This window comes from Primulina tabacum, chromosome 9 (genome assembly GCF_025594145.1).
Source record: "Primulina tabacum isolate GXHZ01 chromosome 9, ASM2559414v2, whole genome shotgun sequence".
NCBI classification, from domain to species: Eukaryota; Viridiplantae; Streptophyta; class Magnoliopsida; order Lamiales; family Gesneriaceae; genus Primulina; species Primulina tabacum.
The window spans coordinates 38,241,747-38,263,004 of NC_134558.1; the positions used below are offsets into that span (position 1 = coordinate 38,241,747).

A 21,258-nucleotide genomic window follows, 5' to 3' on the forward strand; every position below is an offset into this window, starting at 1 on the left:
CATAGTAAAGCAGTCCCAATCAAATCGTGTACAAGATCCAATCAAATGCACGAAAGTAAAAAAACACGATATGCCAAGGTTAATTGTCACATTGCACGCCTACATTTTCAAGGTCCCTGAGATAAGTGGCCCTGCCCGCCACATCTAGCCCGGAGCCCTGTATTTCATCGACACCAAAAGCTACTATGCCTGGATAAGCACCTGGAATAATGGCTGCATTTCTAATCCCTCGTGAAACACATAGCTTGGTTCGCACCATCGTGAACAACCCGTGAATTCAAATCATAAGGCCTAACATTAGTCCCATATACTTGACCCGTACTTGATACTGTTCGAGGAAACCCAACGGGTACTTGACTCGGAACAACAGGGTATGGCTAGACAAATTGAGGCTGCATTGGGACCGGTTGCACCGAAATATTAGCGGGTTGAACTTGATGCCCACTGGGCACATAGCAAACAGCCGACACGTGTTGCATAGCTGGACCAGGGTAGTGCCACATGGTTCCTGGCCCACTTGAATATACGGGTGGCTGAGGAAGACCAGTATTTTCGCGGAGTATATCATGACCAACTCGGCTTTTCTTTACCTGGCCCATAGTTTGTTCAGGGTTTAGAGGTTTGGTTTTCACAAGCGGAAGATCCGGAATAGCTTTCACGTTTGGTGGCGCCAAGGAAGATGAAGTGGATCCGAAAGGTGAAGAAACAACCGGAGCAGGTGAACATGGATCGGAGATTGAAACATTATCGTTCAAAAGGTTTTTGTTTCTGAGCTTGGGTTCTTTCAACGTGTCATCCTGATTATCCAGCCCGAATAAGTAATCCGGAACTTCGGAGACGATGAATGACACCTCGGACCGGCCGCGCTCCAGAACCGGGCCCAACCCGGCCCCCCATTCAAGACGTCTACGAACCAGTTCTCGCACTTAGCCGAGCCGTCCAGGAGCGAGCTTATACTGGTGGTCCTGGAGGTTGTATCATCAATGTTGAAAAGAAAGAGCCTAAGCCTAGCCGATTTATTCTGTGAGAGCCGATCGAACTCTTCCATCATGTTCTCAACATCCTCATCGGCGGTGACAGTTATCAGAGCGTCGAGGTCTTCGTTTGGAAGTTGGTATGCTGACGTTGGCTGTACTCGTCAGCTTCGAGAGCTTTGAGAGTAGAGAAGAAAAGGTCGTGTGTCGGTGAACCACCACAATTCGGGTGTCTCCGCCGACGTAACGAAGCTGGTTATCATGCGCGCGGGGTAGGATCTTCCCGCCAAAGCTGCACATGAACCGGACCGTTGCCTGCTGGGCGGTGGCGCCGTCATCGTGGAGGTGGTGATGGTGATCGGAGCGCGGCGTTGACGATAACGAATCGGCAGGGCCGGAGTCCATTTCAGCTACCTGACAGTGTAAAGCTGCCATCAATCAACTTGATCAAAATTCGATACAGTAAAAAAAAAAAACCGAATTTTTATAGGGGAGAATTCATCACGACTGTAAAATGAAATGGAAAGAGAGTGAGAGAGAAATGGATTGGTGGGGAGAGAAGGGGAGGTGGTGGTGGGACTAAACAAAGCACGGGTCCCAGCTGTGTTTTTCTGAGACGTGGTATCCTGTTATATTTTCTCTGATATACATCCTCTATGATACCCGGCAAGGGCTCGGGTCATTATTGACCCAGGATATCGATTGCAGAGCAGAAGCCTTCTTCTCGGACAGTCATCGTAGCCCGGGCTCTCATACAAATACTCGGGTAACCAACTATCCGGGCTACCTCGAGAATTGAACCACACTCGAGTATGATTGATACAGGCCGTCTAATCTGTCATAACAACTTGGGCTTGGAGTGTCCTAGAAGTCATCAGAAGCTAGAGTATGGGCAACCGACTTGCCATACTTAGTAGGTGGCATTGGATTCGAGGTACCTACCCCATTTCCTACTATAAATAGCAGGTATTAATGTCATTAAAAAAAAATCTTTTAACTCTCAAGCATTACATATATTTTCTTTCAAATATTTCTTGTGTTCGCCTGAAAAACCTGCTGACTTTAGCATCGAACTGGCCACGCCGGACACCCCTCTGGCGCCCATTCACGAGTTCTTTTCATTCTTTGCAGGTGTTATCACAGCCATCATCCTCATTCAAAATTCCCAAACACTATAAATTGTTGATTTGATCCGTTGGAGCTCCTTACCCGGCTCATCCATTTCAGCGAGATCACATCACTCTACTTGATCAAACTACTAAAATAAAGAGATGGATTTCATACACACACACCAGATATTTTACTTTTTAGGCCTAACCAATGGATACCTCACAGTGTGTTCTTAGGACTGGTCCGAAGGGTTACAAGGTAAGTTTTGACAAATAAAATTATGTTGGACTCCTAGAACTTGGCCATTGTTTAACTAGTTCGAGGGTTTTGTATTTTCAGGCACCATAGCAGAATGCGTTGGGTAATCTGCTGGTACTGTTTCTTTTTGGAGGCATTTTTCCTGGTGTCGCTCTTGATTTGCTTTGGATAATCGGTAATGGGAAGTTCTGAGAACTCTGCATTTGCTTAAATCAACCTCAAACTTGAACGAAGAGGTTACAAAGAAGGAATACCATATTTACAGGGCCTACAGTGTCACCATGTCTGTAGAATACAATCCTGAACGTCCTCTAGCAGTGATCCCTAAACGACACGAATCCTGTCTTAATGGCGACGTACATGTATAGAAGATAAAACACTAGCTCTGCGTCCTATTGTTGAGACTAACACATGTTCTTAGTAAAGCTCAAATTTCTTTCGAACTGTAGCTCAAGTCAAGTTTGATGCATAATTCCAATCCATACATTTGTACTTACAAACAGTAACTTTATCGTATATTTTAAACCTTAATAAAACAGAAAATTCCAAAACTTTTAAGCAATTCGATCATCCCAAGAAGGCAACTTGAATTCAATCCACCCCAAAAGACCAACAAACAATACCATTATAAACTAGCATATCCATCAGATGCAATATGATGCATACGAGTCATGCAAGTGACAAACATTCAGGTTTAATCCTCGTAGGCACACAAAGAAGAAAAGAGTTTGGCCAACTAATCTTCATTCCTATTTAGCAGATACCATTTTGGACGACAACCCAATATCATTTTCATGAACCACTGTGTTCAATCTGAACCTCAAGCATAGCTTCGACAAAATCTGAATGCATAATAACTTCAGGATTCAGCATCAGTCAGTTCCCCATACACACAGTTTTAACAAACAAGTCCTTTATCAACTACTTAAGAAATGCCACTCTCCTTGTCAAACAAACTGCCATTCCATACATGTAAACTTGTTCAGCAGCTTAAAAGAAGCCGACTTCGAACTAAAGAACTTAAACCAAGCTTCCCGATAACTTTTAACAAAAGACTGGTAGCTAATTTTGGTCCAAAATATGTTAAACAGCCTCTGAATTTCATACTTCTCCAACATAACATTATCAGTACATATCGGATTCGTCAAACCGACTATGGCAAATGTTTGTTAAAACAAAAACATGTTGATTTCATGGCTTTTTTTGGAGTATGGATACCACCTGAGAGGAAGTATCTTATATTCCGTTATAACTTAGAAACCACTATGCTTAGGGTTCGGGACAACCTGTTCTATGTTGATCTGGCCTGGATGACTATTGGCAAAATATGGCATTAGTTTTACTAAAAGGATATGCTTGTTTATATTTCCACAAATTTTGAAAACTATTTTTTCAACATGTATTTTTCAAAAATGATTTTGGAATATAATATATTTTTTATTGTGATTTTCAGAAGGATACATATTTTGTTTATCGTATGTCATGTCATTTGAAATATTATTTGATTATTTTATATTTTAGGACTATAATATATTTTATTAGATTATACTTTAGTGATTAATTATCCTTTGGAGTGACTAAAGTATAATATGTAAAGTAGAATGTGAAAATGAGGTAAAAATATGTTTGAGAAAGAATGTTAAAATTATGTAATTAACTTGTGCTTCTATGGGGGTAAAAATAATTCACTTACATTAACATACATATATTGCCAAAAGTTTTTTTTTTTTTGCATCACCATATATCATATCAATACTCATATTTATAATAAAAATTAATATTTTTGACATAATTTTTTTTATGAATTACCCAAATAAAATATATATTTCACAAAATTAATCACCCTGTGAAGTTTTGTGCATATCCTTTCAGTTCCACCTTTCACATAATCATTTCAAATCTGATTCTATGATTTTTTTTGAAAAACATAATGATATTTATATAATGTAGAGATTGAATAAAAAAAATTATGAAATATATTTAAATTTAATGATGGATTACGAAGTATAAATTTAGTGGCAATGAATTAAAAAATCTAGTGATCAAAATCACATTTAATATTCGTAATATTTATATGGCTCCAATAATATATCATCATGATTATTAGGATTTAGTGGTAAAAAATTTTTTTGCTCAATTCCAACTTACCTAAATATTCACACTTGGATTGATGTTTGACTAAAGAATTTCAAAAATATATGCTTTCGAATAACGTACGATAAGTATCAAAATTTTAAGGAAATGTGCTAATGAAAAAAAAGTATTTAAATGATCTCGTCACAAAGTGTAGCAATGCTGCCAAAAATAATATAGATTTTTCCATGTAATAATCATCTTTGCATAATCGAACATGAGATTTTGTTATCTTTTTTGTGATTAAAAAATATTAACAGAAAAAAATTCAATAAAAAATTAAAAAGTATTCAGATAAATTTATTAAAAAAACAACTACAACTATTTATTTATCTGAATAAAAATGTAATTTGTTTCTGTATTTTGATTGTATATTTTATTCTTTAATAATTAATAATAGGTGGCCCTCTTTACTCTTCGGTTTCTTTTGCATGGCTTTGGCGCTGACTTCACTACTCGCATAAAGCACCGCCAAATCTCAGCCATCACCACCCAATATTCACTCGCTGTCTCTCTATAAATCTCTCTCACACTCGTTGTGAAATCCAAAGGGTTCTTCCATTTTCTCTCACTTGAGATTTCTTGCCATTGTTCATCATTATGGACGACTGGGATGCGCAGAAGATGTGAGCTGCTTTACACACGTTTTCAATGTTTTCTTGCATCCTTTTTCTTCAAAAACAAATTCTTGGTTTTGTTTTTCTTGTCCTTGATTTTTCTGCTTTCTTCGTGTTAAATAACTTTTGGGTTTTGTGTGTTTGTTTCGATTTTTGGGTTTGGGTTTGGGTTTTTGCAGGCTCGACAAATACATTCATGATTACATGATCAGAAATAACTTGCACACCGCTGCTGAGACTTTCGCCAAAGAGGCTGATATTTCTCCCGAGCCTGCTGGTACATGGATCGATCTATAGTATATGCCATTTTTTAAGATTCTTTGAATTTACTTCGATTTTTTTTCCTTTCATCATTGATATACCTGTTAATACAAGAAGTAAGCTTTATGCAGATTTTTTATTCTACTTGATTTTTCTCTGAGGTTTATTTATTCACGTGCGGTATTAATAGAAAATTTGCTCTTGTTTCCCAAAAATGAAAAGCTATGGATACATTCAAGTGAGAGGCTTTTTTATGTAAAGTTTTTTTACCAGTTTTTATGTGAAATTTTATGAATTGTGGTTATGGGAATGTACTAATTGTTCTGATGCGTTTCTGTTACGTTCTTCGAAGATTAATGTCATGATTCTATTGGGAATTCGAGTCATTTTAAGGCAATACTCGGCATGATTTCTGATTATTTTTGCATCTAAGATTTGGTATAGATAGATTGCTGACCAAAGAATCACTGGTTTGTGTTTTCTTTATATTCATCAGTGTAGTTTGCTGTATATACTCCGGGAACATTAAATGTTTGCTTAGTCAAGTCACCTGAAAGTGAGCTTTATTAGTCTGAAAGTATAACTACATTTTTTTTTCAGCCGTCAATCCTCCTGAAGGATTTCTGACAGAATGGTGGTCCTTATTTTGGGATGTATACTCTGCTAAACTTCCAAACCATCCCGAGGCAATGCCAGACTCCTTAGACAAGGTCTTGTCTTATGAGCTTTGTTGAGATGTCGTTATATCAGTCTCTTTTATATCAGAAATTAGGCAACATTCCCTTATAAATATCATCTTATTCAGAACGTTAGCTCGGTGTTGCAAAGGCCAGATATGAATTGTATGCCACCGAGTGCCTGTCCCTCACTGCCAACACCGAGACTTCCTGATTTTCTGCAAAATGTCTATTCAACAATAATACCAAGGTCAGATATCGGGAGTATGCCACAAATTGCTCTTCCAACAATGATATCAAGGTCAGAACTGAACTCGAATGGTCTAGGATTGCCTCCAATGTTGGACACCACCATAGGCCAAAGGCAACATGTAACAAATTGGATATCTGAAAATATGTCGGAGCAAGAGCGTCTCATGCTTTCTGCTAGGGACTTGAATTTTAATGCACGGCTTCTAAATGTTGATCAATTAGCTAGCTTGCCTCCATTTTCAATTAACTCCCGGTAACTTTTATTGGGTTTATTTTTTGTCCTCAAATTTCGATTTTACTTATTCTTTTATGCTTATTATTATGTTTATATATCTAAGTTAATTAACTAACCTACGTGAGCAAGTCGTGTTAAGCTCTCTTAAATGATTAGACTATGCTATTATGATACATGGAATTTATGTTAAAAAAACTTGTTTGCTTTTTCTATCATTTTTGTCATTCAATAACTTGTTCTAAACTATTCTAGTAGGTGACCTTTGACGTGATCTCCAACAAGATAATAATATGTTATTTACTTTGAAATCCTGATCGCAGCTATCTCCAGAAGGGGGTTCCGCAGAAGACTCAGCGCCCTGTTTTCATAGTAAGTAATTTCAAGAATTGTTCATGTAGGATCATAGGAACAAAAGGTGAGAATTTTACATCGTCATTCTACATGTTTTCCAGAATGACAGGTCTTGTACATATTTGGGGAGCTCCTCAGCTAGAAAGGCAGTGTCACATGAAGCATTCAAACAAAAACAACCTAAAAGTGAACCTGATGATGCTGGTTCGTTTATAACCTGGTTTTTTTTCGACTTTTATATTGCCTAATGAGCATCATAGTTGCGTGTCTAATAATTGCTCAAATTCTTGCACGATTTTTGTCATTTCCATTTTCCTCTATTAAACCTCTTGTTTGATTCTTGAAGCACCAACACACAATATACAATCTGAGGCATCTAGAGAGTTAAAGGTTTGCATCTCTCATTTTTTTGTCAAAATGGTTTAAGAAGCTACAAAAAATTAAGAACCTTAGTATTTTTCGAATATGAATCTTGTTCTGAAAGTGATAAATGAGTGCTGGCATTCATTTGAACTCTGACTCAAGGTCATGTTTGAGATGCCAAACACCGTATATGCAAGTAACGTCTTGCACGAATGATTATCTAATATCGCCCTCTAAGAGCCCAGTTTTATGTCTTCCATACTGTAATATCAAAAACATGTGATGGACCTGTTTTGGTTTAATTCTTCCAGCAGGTCCGCCAACCTTGATATTGAGGTAGGTCTGTTGAATTTCCTGTAAATGTGATTCTTTTTCAGGAACCAGTCTACAATGCTGGAATCCTATTACCATGCCTGTGATTCTTGATAATTTTCTTCAACCAAGATTTGTAACAAACATTCTCTTGCTAGAGACATTTCTCATACATAAGTGAATTGTTTCTTATGGATCATCACAGTATGATTACTCTAGGACAACATATAGAGAACTCTTCTGTCATCATGATTTAGAATTTTTCAGATACTGAGTTACAAAAAAACTCATGATATTGCTGCCTCGAATTAGGCTCTTCAACAAGTTCCAACTCCGCGACTTCTGCTCCAGCTCCTGCTTCCAAGAACTTATGCTGAATCATGAAGCAATACAAGTATTTAATAATTCCTCAAGCATGGTGCAAAGGAACATGCTCGCCTTTTGACACAGAAAGTTGTGTAGTCATTAATTGAAGAAGTTTTTTGTCAATCATACTATAGCGATTTGGAAAGATTAAATGGACATCTGAGGAAGACTATGACTTCTGAATCATCTTTTTTAGCTGAATGTATGGATTTCATATACTTTTATTTACGTTAAATAAGTTGCAGGCTTTCAACTTTGGCAATCTTATAACTAAAGCAGGTGGAACTTGGATTTAGCTTTCAAAAGTTGTGACAGCTAAGCCAAGAGTAATGCAGTCAATTATGACAAATAAGGGAAAACTTGAATGATCGTAGGTTATTGAAATTTGTTCTAGAACTTCGTCATCTCAATATATATTATAGTTTTGGTATGGAGGTAAATTTTTGGAATAAAATACTGTCAAATGGAGGTTGGAATAAAATACTGTCAAATGGAATAAAATATTATTGTGTCCCGTAAACTTATTTATCCACCAATATCCTCCCTGAAAAAATAGCATGGCCAATTACCTTAACCTGTGTGAGGGTGCTAGAAAGCTTATAGAGTGATGGGAACTCCTCAAAGCATATCAACAAGGTCGCAACGAGCTATCATTCAAATGACAAAAGTAATTAGACAATATATGTTTGTGCAAAATATATATATATATATATAACAAAGATGCAATTAATTTTGTCCACAAATACTTTACAAGTTTGTACATCGAAACGTAATGATATTCGTATGATAAAAAAAAAAAAAACCCAGTCGTATGCCAATGAAACAATGATTATACATGTTATAATCGTATAACTCAAATGTTTTGAATCATAGAACAATCCAAGTTCCACGTTTATATTCATATTCCCTATAAGCAGCCACATTGAGTAGTATAAACAATTATTGCTCTTTTAACAGTACATCTATCATTTATTTAATCAATGAAAATTGGTGATGTAAAATTGACTCTTTCTATTGGTAATAAATAATACTACTCAAATCCCGTAAATGGGCTTAAATTGAAGCCTAACTATATTTAAAATTATTGGGCTTTAACTGCTGCATTATTATTAAACCAGTCCGGAGACATAGCTCATACGTGTGTGTGTTTGTGTGTCTATGGACACTAAAAGTTTATTTTTCAATAATGCCAATATTTCCCTCCTTCACATTTTTATAGAAATTTGGAAATAATATAGAATACCTCAAAAACCATCTTAACACAAAATTTAAACTCATGATTTATTTGAGTTCTAAAGCTAAATTTAACATAAGTTATAATGGAAAATATTTTATAAATTTGTATGAAATAACATATTTTTATACATTCGAAACGTGTGCTCGACTACTAGTATATATTATTATTATTATTGATACTAGTGGTTCATCAATTGGACACCATTTTTTAAAACTATTTAAACAACCTTTTTATACCATTACATTACTTGCAACATGTTTCATGAAGCGATTTAATAATATTAATTTCACAATGGTGCGCATTATAGAGCAAAATTCACTACTCGACTTTGTAACATCTCCACGTACGTACAATTATCGGAGTGGACTGGAATTAATCTGACTGCGATTTCAAAGAATCGTGGCTTTTCTTAGAACTTTCCGAATCAATTCGATTAATTTCGTGACCAATTAATTTGAACCGATACATGTTTTTTTTTAAAAAAAGTTATCGATTTTTCTATGTGCTAACCAATTTGATCTGATTCTGAATTTATCATACGACTCGATGTGTGACATGGGAAAATTAACTATAATATATTTAATTTGATATATTTAATTACGTGATCATTTATATCAAATGAAATAGCTCCGTGGGATATAAATTTTTCTAAATTTTTATTAATATGATTTTTTGTAAGTGCATACTGAAATTAAATACAATTTTATTTTATAACAAAAATTTGAATTTTTGTTGATGGAGTGAGCCAAAGAACCGGTTCACCGTTCTCCACAAATTAAGACCGATACTAATTAAGTCTGTATTTTCTTTTTCTTTTTTCTGAAAAAAAAAAGGTTAATCACTCATAGAAAATGGCAGGTGTCTCTTCTCCGTTAATTCTCTCTCTCAGCTTTGACTTTTATTTTCTCTCTTACTTCAAGTAACCTACTTTTCATTTAGGACGACACTAAAATCTGTTCAGATTTCTTAGGTTTCAACACCAGATTGCAACATAGATGTTGGTCTTAAATTTTCTTTGCCCTTTTTAAGATTACAGAGAAAATTAAATTATCAACTGTACATGCAAGATTTATTCCCTCATGAACATCCCACACTCGATTTCAGATTCTCGTAATCCCAACAAAAATATCTTGATTACATGCATATTCCTAGCGTTGAATAATCTGTAAGTTAATCTCGAATGCAGTAAAAGCTTCTACACTCAAATCCCTTTAATCGAAGCCCTATACGCGGATTGTTATATATAGGCCTTGTTTCTGCACAGTTTTCTTGGTTCATTCAGACATGGAGAAAACCAGGAGTGAAGGGGATTTTAAGCAGGAAGAAGATCAGCAGCAGCCTGCTCCCAGGCGGCTTATGGCGCCAGTAAACCACCAAGAACACCCAATTCCGCCGCCCAAGAAATGCCCTCGGTGTGACTCAGGTAACACCAAGTTTTGTTATTACAACAATTACAGCCTCTCGCAGCCCCGATATTTCTGCAAATCTTGCCGAAGGTACTGGACACACGGCGGAGCACTGAGGAATGTACCCGTCGGCGGTGGTTTCCGGAAGAGCAAGCGCCCGAAGCCCTCGTACGTGGCTGCGAGCAGCGGTGAGCCTCCGAGAACCGCATCTCCATCGCCCGCTATAACGACCCATAATCCTACGGGTATGATTTCGGGTCAATCCATCATGCCTTTCCCTCCGGCAATTCCACCCATGAGTTCTTTCTACTCCGGAGGTCCGTTCTTGTCATCTTTGGCTGCCATGCAATCTTTTGTGCAGCGGCCAATGATCGGAACCAGTCAAGGCGGCGCGGCAGTGAATTTGGCTAGCAGCAGCCGATTCGGCGGAGGAGGCCCTTCTGGAGGTTTCGGAAATGCTGCGCCTCTTCCAGGGATTTATCTTCCATCCTTGAAATCGCAGGCGCCGCAACAATTTAATGCGCAAAATGAATTTTATCATCGATCGCAACAAAGCTTGGTCAATCCTTCAAACCCTGTGCTGAATTCTTGGACCCAAACTGTCATTAACAGCAAAGCCGCCAATTTATCATCAGTGAACCCCACTTTCTGGACTAGCAGTACTGGCGACATCACCGGAGATCATACCGTCGGTCCTTCCATGAATCCAAATCCTTGGTTTGATAATGATCTTCCAGGATACGATCCATCTCAATAAATTTAATAGACATGCAACAATAGCGTACAAATAAATTAAATATATATATAGATTTTCTTTACAACTTTCCGAGTTTTTGTATACAAACAATATAATCCTATATTTATATAACATACTTAGAAAAAGTAAAATAATGTTTATATAGACGCATGTATAATGAAGTAGTGGGTTTTAAACTTTATTTGAAAAGATTTGAAGAGTTGGGTTATATATCCTATATTTACTACTTGATGATCATGTAAAGATGATTATTAATGCGAGTTTAACTGCTTTTTTCGCTTTAATTATTCCACATTAATTATTGTCTTTTTGAGTTACTGCACAAATCAATTAAAAGAGATTGTGTTTCTGGATTTTTACTAGTTCATAACATGAGTAGCTAGGGTTTTGTGCAGTGTAAAAAGGTTTAAAAGATGAGTAAATTTGGTCAAGCATGCATGGATATATATATATATCCATACACGTGAATGGCGCAATTTTGCAAAGAAAAGGGTTATTCACGTGAAACTTATATTTCTCTCTCAACACGATATTAACAATTTCAGAATTGAATTTTTTTAAAATAACTTTCATTTATATACAGACAATTAGCTTGATGACATATAATATTTACGTACTCACCGAAAGGTGTACATGAAACAAATGGATCCAAACAAGTTGAAATAATGCAAAGTAATATTTACACGGATGTTGGGCCATTTTTCATTATAATAAAGAAAGACAACAAAATTCCCCATCTTTTTCCATACAAAAGTTGTCGAGCACTATACGGTTTTGATTGTGGACGAGTGCATAATTTTTTTTAGTGTAAAATATCAATTTGCTTGGACAAATGATGGGTACTAGGCACGACGTAACCATAAATTTTTTACCTGGTGTGCGATTTTTTATAAAATTATATATATGAGCAATTTATAAAGCACGATCTTAACTTAGAATAAAAAAAAAAAAAAAAAAAAAACACACACACACACAGAAAGTACACGATAAAATATATCAGAATTCTAATTAAGAAGTCCTATGATGACAAAAACTTATGTGAGACGGTCTCACGGGTCGTATTTTGTGATACAGATCTCTTATTTGGGTCATCCATGAAAAAGTATTACTTTTTATGTTAAGAGTATTAATTTTTATTGTGAATATCGGTAGGGTTGACCCGTCTCACATATAAAAATTCGTGAGACCGTCTCACAAGAGACCTACTCATGATTATGACATTATAATAAGAAAAAGACTTTTATAGTAAATTTAGCAAATTTGAAAAAGTTTCTTGATTTAAATTGAGCCTCAAATAATTGAATGGAAAAGACTTAATTTCAAAATTTTATTATTTTTTGAAGGTAATTGGATGGAAAAAGACCTAAATCTAAGTGGGCTTTTAAGCCTTATATATAACATGATATATTTAAATATATAAATATATTAAAGTGAGCTAGAAATTCTCTATCTAGCTAAAGCCCCCACACATCCATGCATGATCAACTCGATCTAGCTAGCCTATGGCTACGATCGTCTTCCAACGTGGAATTTAGCTATTTAATTTTCAGGATTTCAAAAATGTTTCGTGTGGCTTTAGGTAATTAATTTTTTAAACTAAATTACGTGACTTTTATTACATTTAAAATTAAAATTGAATAATTCTATTTAATTTGCCCTGTTATATCCGTGTGGGTAACAATCTCGACCCGTATATATTGGACCGGACCTAAATTTGAGTAGCCCAATTAAGTGGTATTAAATATATTGGGCCCAATGTTCATATGTAAGTCATAGCCTAACCAATAAGCTAAGCCAGCAATTAAATTGTACGAGTTGCTGGAAACGGGTGGGTCGTTAGCTATTACTGTTGAATGAAAGAACTTAATTATAGGTAGAATAATCAATTTATTCTTTTAAGTTTTTATGCTTTTCTTTTGGTCCTCTAACTTGTTAAAATTTTGTTATAGCAATGTAACTTTGTGTTTCGTTGGTATTATTTCGTTGTTGTGCTTATGTGGCACCAGAAAATATTGATTTGCACTAGAAAATGCTAACGTTTTATTAAAAAATTGATTATTTTTCTGTCTTGACGTGAACACACCGGTTACATATAATTAAAAACTAACAAAAAGTAAATATACATGGTAATTACAACATAACTTTGATAAGTTAGAGAACAAAAAACAACATCACAACTTAGATAATTAAATTGGTTATTTTCCCTTAATTATTATATGCACAGTTTCTCAAAAAACAACAAATTTAGTTTTATTTAAAGATTTCACACCAAAGCCCTTTGTTTGTCATGGACGTTATTGGCAATTTATGATGACAAAATAAGCAAGATTAGTTAGTTTCTTGTAATGTGTTAATGATATCCTTAAATTACACGGTGACAACAATTCAGATACACCCCATATTGAAAACCATCATTTAAAATTCATGTGGAAGCTGAAATATATAAAATAAGGCCAGAGTTCTACACATCTGTCCACCTATTCATCGCAAAAGCTTAAGCTGCATATATCTATCTATTATATATATAAATATGTGACTTTATACGTGAATTTACATTCATCTCCTTATTAATGGCTTGTTTTATATTAATTGTTTACTTTAATGTGTCTTTTCTTTCTCCTTATTTATATTTTAAATAAATGTTATTAGTAGTATTTAATTTTTTATGTCTACCTACATTATAATATTTATTTTTATCCAATGATATCTTTTCATTATATAAAATTAAAGTTTAGAAATAACTCATTATCGAATTGTGAATTTTCTTTGGTGTCTTATTAATTTTTTTTCCATGTCCTCATGTGACATGTAATGCCCGAGATTTATGGTGTTGTTTATCTGAAATGATTCATTGATTAATTGATGTGATTATAGACAGAACGGATCAGACCGGGGAAGTCGGAAAGAAGTTTGAATTATGTGCGAGGAAAAGACCTCGTGCATATGCGCAACCCTGCCGGGCGCATATGCGCGAGGCAGGCAGAGGAGCCTCGCGCATATGCGCGACATGGTTCCGGTCCGCGCATGTGTGCGAGGGTACCCAAGAGTTGTGAAGAATGGTGAAGGACCTCGCGCATATGCGCCGAATGAGGTCGCGCATATGCGCGAGCTACCGAGGAAGGAGTTGCGGAGACCAGTAGGTCTCGCGCATATGCGCGAGTTGAGGTCGCGCATATGCGCGAGACGTGTTGGGCAAAAAATAAAGCCACTTGCCCCTTATCATGCATTGATATATATAAGCAACGTTATTCCTTTATATTTCGATCCGTTCGTCTGATTTTCAATCTGACTTAAGTACTGTGTTCCTATCGATGCAGGCTACAACTGGACGTAAGTTTTCTTAAGTTTTGATATGATTTGAAATTATGGTACTTACAGAATCGGATATGATTCATATATGGTGTTCTCGACATGCTAGACATCATATAATCGGAATCGGATTGAAAAACAGATACCGTATGGAATTGTTATTATTTTTAGAGTTTATTTGATTGAGATGTTATATCAGATTGGTGTTGTTATCGATTGTGAGTTGCAAGAATTGATATGTATTGATTTGTATTGCTCCGTATATTCAGATTGTTCCGTTATGCCGTTGATTTAGAGTTAGATTCAGATTGATCAGATTCGGTACTGATTTGAGCAGTATATTGATATTGTACTTCTTTATATTGTCATTGCAAGATTGAGTATTGACAGACTTCGAATTCCAGACTTGAACGTTGTCAGAACTGCAACTAAAGAAAGGTATAAGTCAATGTGGTAACGGGAGAACGACTCGAGTATGATATACTTGAGTTTCCCTAAATCACATACTTATTGTTATTGTGTGCATTGATTTGAATTGATATGCTTGTTCTATTGATTTATAGAAAGCATGTATTAGACGAGTGATCTTGTGACATAGGTGTCAGATAGTGATGGAATCGTCACTGGCACATTGCATATTGTCACATGATAGTGATTTGGCGAAAGTGCTAAAGTCTGTGACGAATATATCAAGACACCGGATGTTTGGTTATATCGATGTTGAATAGAATTGGAGTTTCTTCTATTACTGATATTTGATATGGAATACCAACGTCTGGAAACCGGGATCCCTAGACTAGGATTGAGTCTAGTCTGAGACGTGGAGTCACGAGTCTGATTGACGATTTTATATTGGTTATGTTTCAGATTTTGATACATGTTACTGATATCTGTTACATGCTTTTACATTGTTTATATGATTGCATGTTTCGTTGATTTATACTGGGATATATTTCTCACCGGAGTTATCCGGCTGTTGTCGTGTTTGTATGTGTGCATGGAAACAGGTGGGACATGATCGGGGTCGAGGAGATGAAGAGAGATCGTGATTAGAGTGGAGACTACGGACCATGATTAGAGATAGGGTTTGGACACTTGATATTTAGTTGTTAAACCTTAGTTTGAATGATTGTATATAGTACAAGACTTGTACTTTAATACTGACATGTATATTAGAATGTATTCTATTACGTTCCGCATTTAACACTATATTTTAAAAAAAAAATTTAGACCCTATTTATTATAATCGATTAAATTGTCTCAATGATGATTAAGAAAATGATTAGCGTCCGGGTCCCCACATGACAGTTTACTAGAATTTATTTGTTTAAATTAAAATTTTTTTGCGGCTTATATTTAAAAATTATTTAAATAAAACACGGTAAAATATCGTTGTGATTTGAGCCATCAATTTGGGTTGTGTGTGTCGGGTTGGCATGTACCGCCAAATAGTTTAAGTGAGTTAGGTTGATATTTTGTCGACTCATTTAAAGATGAGCATAAATGAGCTCGCACGAATTTATATTAAATATCTATATATCTAATATTATCGATTTTCTATTATTATATATAAATATGTGACTTTATATGTGAATTTACATTTATCTCTTTATTAATTGTTTGCTTTTCATTAATTGCTTACTTTAAATGTATATTTTCTTTCTCCTTATTCATATTTTAAATATGTGTGATTATTAGTATTTAATTTTTTATGTCTACCCACATTATAATATATTATTTTATCCAATGATATCTTTTCATTATGTAAATTAGTATTTGGTTTTTTTATGCATACTCACGTTATAATATGTTATTTTTAATTCAATGATTTAGATTTTTTATTTATCTTTTCAATGTGTAAATTAAATAATTAATATTTAGAAATAACTCATTATCGAATTGTGAATTTTCTTTGGTGTCTTATTAATTTTTTTTATGTCCTCATGTGACCGTTTGTAGAATTTATGTGTTAAAATTAAAGTTTTTTGCAACCGAAATTTTTTTGCGATTTATATTTATAAATTATTTAAATAAAACATCGTAAAAGATCGTTGTGATTTGAGCCGTTAATTTGGGTTGAGTCTGTCGGTTTGGCCTGCACTGCCAAACAGTTTAAGTGAGTTGGGTTAAAATTTTGTCGGCTAATTTAAAGGTGAGGCTAAATGAGCTCGCACGAGTTTATATTAAATATCTCTGTATCTAATATTATTGATTTTCAATCATGAATTCTTGATATAAAATAGAAAATATCATTTTGATTTCAAAATTGTGATGTTACTATCTTGTCCAAAAATTGTGGATTGTTGAGATATTTTGGCAGTCATTCAAAATTGAGTGTCAAAGTTGACATTTGAGTTGTATTTTTGGATTCCTGACAATATGTTCGTCAACAGATTATTTTTAAGATAGTTTTATCAGTATCGTGAGGGGTAAATATATTATTACAATATATAAATATTGTCATCTCTTTAAATTAATATTCATTTTCATGTTTGACATATTATGAGTCTTGATAAAATGGGGAACAATAAATTCAAACAAACGAATACAAAAAGTCTGGGAGAAACCATAATTATATGGTATTGAAAATTAATATATAAATTTTTAGTGAATTTATCGATGTAAAGATGTATCACAAATCTTATATCATAATATATAAAATTTCAATCTTATAAATGAAATAAATCAAACATATATGAAATATACAAAATTTTATTACATATACAATCAAGTAATTTATTATAATTGTATTTTATTATAAAATAATTCGTGTCAAACTTAGTGATTGTGGATTTAACATCTATTAAATCAACAAACTAAAGAGCGTGTCAGTTAAACTAATTGAGTAATCACATATTCTTGAATTTCTTAATTAATTTTTTATCTTGATAATTTGTTTCAGTTAATATTTTAAATTATAAGACATTGTTACTATAACTAAAGTCACATTTTTTTAAATGTTCATAAGGACTCAATCACTAAATCATATGAAAAAACATTTATCGACATATTATAATGAAAATATTCTAATTAATTCAGCGTATTTGCTGAAAATTTTCTAATTAATTAAGAAAAATTCATTTACAATAATCATATTTAATCTTTTTGGGCTAACACCGTTTATTTTATAAGATATTCATCGCAATTATTTATTTTTATAATAATCTTTAAATCTGAATTATGATGTATATTGTTTTGCTAAAAGTTCTTAATTAATGATTTAATACATTTATTCGACACTTTAATATTAACATTTTAAAATATATTGATTTTATATTGTATGTGTGCAACACTTCTAATCATGATTATAAAAATTTAATAAAAATTCTAAAAATGAATTAGGTAGAACATAAAAAATTACACAATTAAACAAAAGAGAGAAAATAAAAAATAAATAATTGTCTATTACATATAAACTACTAATATCGATTTCTAAATATTGAATTCGGTGAGAGTGGAGGCCACTATGTACTAAAAAAATAAAAATTTAATGTTTGAATGAGTCACACTGCAAAGTTAGTGAAGTAAAAACGAAGGACAAAGTGAGTTAATAAAAATATTATAATAGGCTAAGTTGAATGAGACTTATATATATAAGTATCTCACTTGATCTTACCTTATGTTTTGTCACTGTGCAAAGCGAAAGTTCATGCAATGTAGTGTTCTACATTTTCTTAATTTTTCTCTTGATTTCAAATTTAATTTCATCATCTATTGGTCTTTAAATATATATTAGAATTTTTTCTAAACATCTAATCTTAAATGTGATCAATTAACCAAATAATTATTATACTTTATATACAATAATAAATAGATTAATATATTTGAAGATAGAAAAAGTAATGTATTGAGAAGAATAAAAAAATGTTAGAATTAATACTATAATTATCTAATGTCAATTTTAAATTTAACATTCTACATTCGAAAATGTGTATATTGAGGTAAAGACTATGATGATAAACTAAAAATAATAATTTATTTATCATTGTAACGTAATAATAATGTGATCGTTATTTTGAATCAGAAAATGATGTGCTCTGACTTTTTATTAAATTGTATAAACAATTCTTTCAATATTTTTAGTGGATAAACATGTTAATTAATCTATTAAAATTAAATAATAGAATTTAATGATGAATATGAATGTATTAATTCAACTTTCAATTTGGGTTTCGAGATTTTGTCAAACATGCTATATAAATATAAATTTTTTTTTCTGATTTTTCTTTTATTTTAAAATATAAATTTTCAAATAGATGAAAAATGATTTTTTTTATCTACTACTTATGTAGAATATCAAGTATATATTCTACTCAAATGTCTTATAAATTCATATGATATAGTAAAATGTTATTTGCATAAACTTATTTGTTGGGTACAATAATTGATCATGTTAGGTAGAGTAATTGAAATGTTGTTCTTGAGCTGTTGTACTATTTAAAATATTTGATTTGCAATGTTACCATAATCTATAGGCTTTGATAAAACAGTAAATGCTTGAGCATACAATTGGTATCAGAGCCAAGATCGCGACTTTGATTTTCATTGATTGAAATTGGTGCAATTATTAGGAGATAGATTGTCTGGTACAATAATTGTCCACGATGGGTAGGCACTTGAGTTGTTGTATGATTTAAAGATTTGACTTGCATAGTTACCATCAGTTATAGCTTTGGGTAAAGCGACAAACACTCGATCCTATATTATTCGATTGTAAAGCTAGAAGAAACATGTTGCCTCAACTTTTAGTTTTGAATCGATCCCTTACATGTTACTCGATTTTTAAATTTAGAAGCATTCTACAGTTTTCAAATATTATTATATATTGAATTATAATTTATCTCTTTCAAATTGGATAAATATACAATAAAACTCATGTAAATATTATTAACAAAAACATTTAAATGAAATATTGGATTTGTCGATAATCAAAATAAGAAATACACAAATTTTGATCCTTCAAAGAGAAATAAGATATTTAAATAAAGTTATAATTGTCACAATGAAATAGTGCACCTACATGCAGGGGCGGAGTCAGGATCATTATTCAGTGTAGGCAATAATATACTACAATTAATAAAGCAAAAAAAAAAAAAAAGACCGGTTAAACAAAAATCATAAATAATGTGTTCTAAGGTTAGAACACAAGCTACACAAAGCCAGAAGCATCTGTTAGTTGATGGAAAACGTCAGAAAAATGACAAAAAACATTGCGTACAAAACCAACAATCAAAACAAAATCTGATAGAAAATATAAATTTTACAGACGAAAAATATGCATGAATTCATTCTCGATTGCAAAAAATACAACAGTTGAATGATCGAATAATATTGAATGAAAAAACGATATTAAATTTCATAAAATTCTGGATTTTGTTCGGAATATAAAAAAAAATGAGGCATTAGGTAATATAATTGGAATGATCATTAATCAAATCATATGAAATATGAGGCTTATGTAGAAAAAAATTGTATAGAATATTACATATTGTCAATCAGAATAGTCCTATCAAGTAAAAAATTTAAAAGTTGGGTCTGTAAATTATTAAAGAAATTTTTTTGTTATTTTTTAAGCTAAGTTTGGGGAATTACACAATATTAGAAGATCAAAATTTAAAATTTTTTATTTAAAACTTATAATATATATATATATACTTAATTTTTTCCCTAAAAATTATAATATATACATAGTTTTTTTGTCCCAGTGTAGGCAAGTGCCGGCACTGGGCCGTAACTGGCTCCGCCCATGCCTACATGCATTTATCACTATATTTTGCAACTAAAATGTCAAAAAAAGTTTCCACATATTATTTTTATATCATATTTAAAATAATTATGAATCCTAATTTTTATTGTTTTGAGTTGACATTTATTATGAAAAATCATTGTGAATAAATTGAATTTGAAAATTCTTATATCTATGTATATTAGATATTAATATATCAACCTAAGTCTAGGTAATAAAAAACTACAAAATGAACTTATTCATCTTCAATGTACACAAATTATATAGTAAAGATATATGGCAATTAAGACAATGAAGTATAATATATGTTTACATATAACAAAATATATAGACACGAAAAAAAATATTTTTCTAGATATAAATATTTTTTAATAACTTTTTACAGTGAGTTGGAGAAGATAAAAGAGAAAAAATATTAACTCTGTTGGGTGCAATAATTGTCCCTACTTGGTGGAACGATGGAACCATGGTGCTTGAGTTGTTGTGTGATTTAAAAGATTTGAGTTGCACCATTACCACTAGCTATAGCTTTTGGTAAAGCGGCAAGCGTTCGGTCTTACAATTGGTATCAGAGCCAATGTCACGGGTTCGATTCTCATTGATTGCAAGAAGTGCAATTATTGGGATGGAGATTGTTGGGTGCAATAATTGTCCCTACTTGATGGAGCGATCGAACCGTGGTGCTTGAGTTGCTGTGCGGTTTAAAAGATTTGAGTTGCACTATTACTACTACTAGATATAGCTTTTGGTAAAGCGGCAAGCGCTCGGTCCTACAAACTCTTTTGGGTTACACAAAAAAATAGAAATGGAAGAAGTGTGTCATACAATGAATTCAGTTTCCAAATTAAATGTATACTATAAAGTTATATTTACCGTTGAAACTTTATAAATGCA

General features: G+C 33.0%; 2 protein-coding genes and 1 long non-coding RNA gene across 3 annotated transcripts; all 3 read left to right on the plus strand.

Annotated features, from left to right (window-relative positions):
* The first annotated feature begins 2,139 nt into the window (after positions 1 to 2,139).
* Positions 2,140 to 2,575, plus strand: LOC142556712 (uncharacterized). The gene is made up of 2 exons (XR_012822671.1): positions 2,140 to 2,342; positions 2,424 to 2,575. It is a non-coding gene; the product is annotated as an uncharacterized LOC142556712 (long non-coding RNA).
* A 2,630-nt stretch (positions 2,576 to 5,205) lies between these two features.
* On the plus strand, positions 5,206 to 8,059 carry LOC142554995 (uncharacterized). Its single transcript, XM_075665622.1, has 6 exons — positions 5,206 to 5,369; positions 5,954 to 6,063; positions 6,159 to 6,535; positions 6,838 to 6,886; positions 6,970 to 7,072; positions 7,856 to 8,059. The coding sequence occupies exons 1-6, from the start codon at positions 5,297 to 5,299 to the stop codon at positions 7,918 to 7,920; spliced, it is 777 nt and encodes a 258-aa protein (XP_075521737.1). The 5' UTR covers positions 5,206 to 5,296; the 3' UTR covers positions 7,921 to 8,059.
* Positions 8,060 to 10,036: 1,977 nt separating this feature from the next.
* On the plus strand, positions 10,037 to 11,493 carry LOC142556713 (uncharacterized). Its single transcript, XM_075668196.1, has 2 exons — positions 10,037 to 10,311; positions 10,411 to 11,493. The coding sequence occupies exon 2, from the start codon at positions 10,431 to 10,433 to the stop codon at positions 11,307 to 11,309; it is 879 nt and encodes a 292-aa protein (XP_075524311.1). The 5' UTR covers positions 10,037 to 10,311; positions 10,411 to 10,430; the 3' UTR covers positions 11,310 to 11,493.
* Positions 11,494 to 21,258: the final 9,765 nt, after the last annotated feature.

Excerpts from the sequence above, each read along its gene's own strand:
- LOC142554995 (XM_075665622.1), top strand. The coding sequence starts at position 5,297 with ATGATCAGAAATAACTTGCACACCGCTGCTGAGACTTTCGCCAAAGAG. Across the intron at positions 5,370-5,953 it reads TATTTCTCCCGAGCCTGCTG|CCGTCAATCCTCCTGAAGGA; the intron begins GTACATGGATCG and ends TTTTTTTTTCAG. Across the intron at positions 6,536-6,837 it reads CCATTTTCAATTAACTCCCG|CTATCTCCAGAAGGGGGTTC; the intron begins GTAACTTTTATT and ends TCCTGATCGCAG.
- LOC142556713 (XM_075668196.1), top strand. The coding sequence starts at position 10,431 with ATGGAGAAAACCAGGAGTGAAGGGGATTTTAAGCAGGAAGAAGATCAG.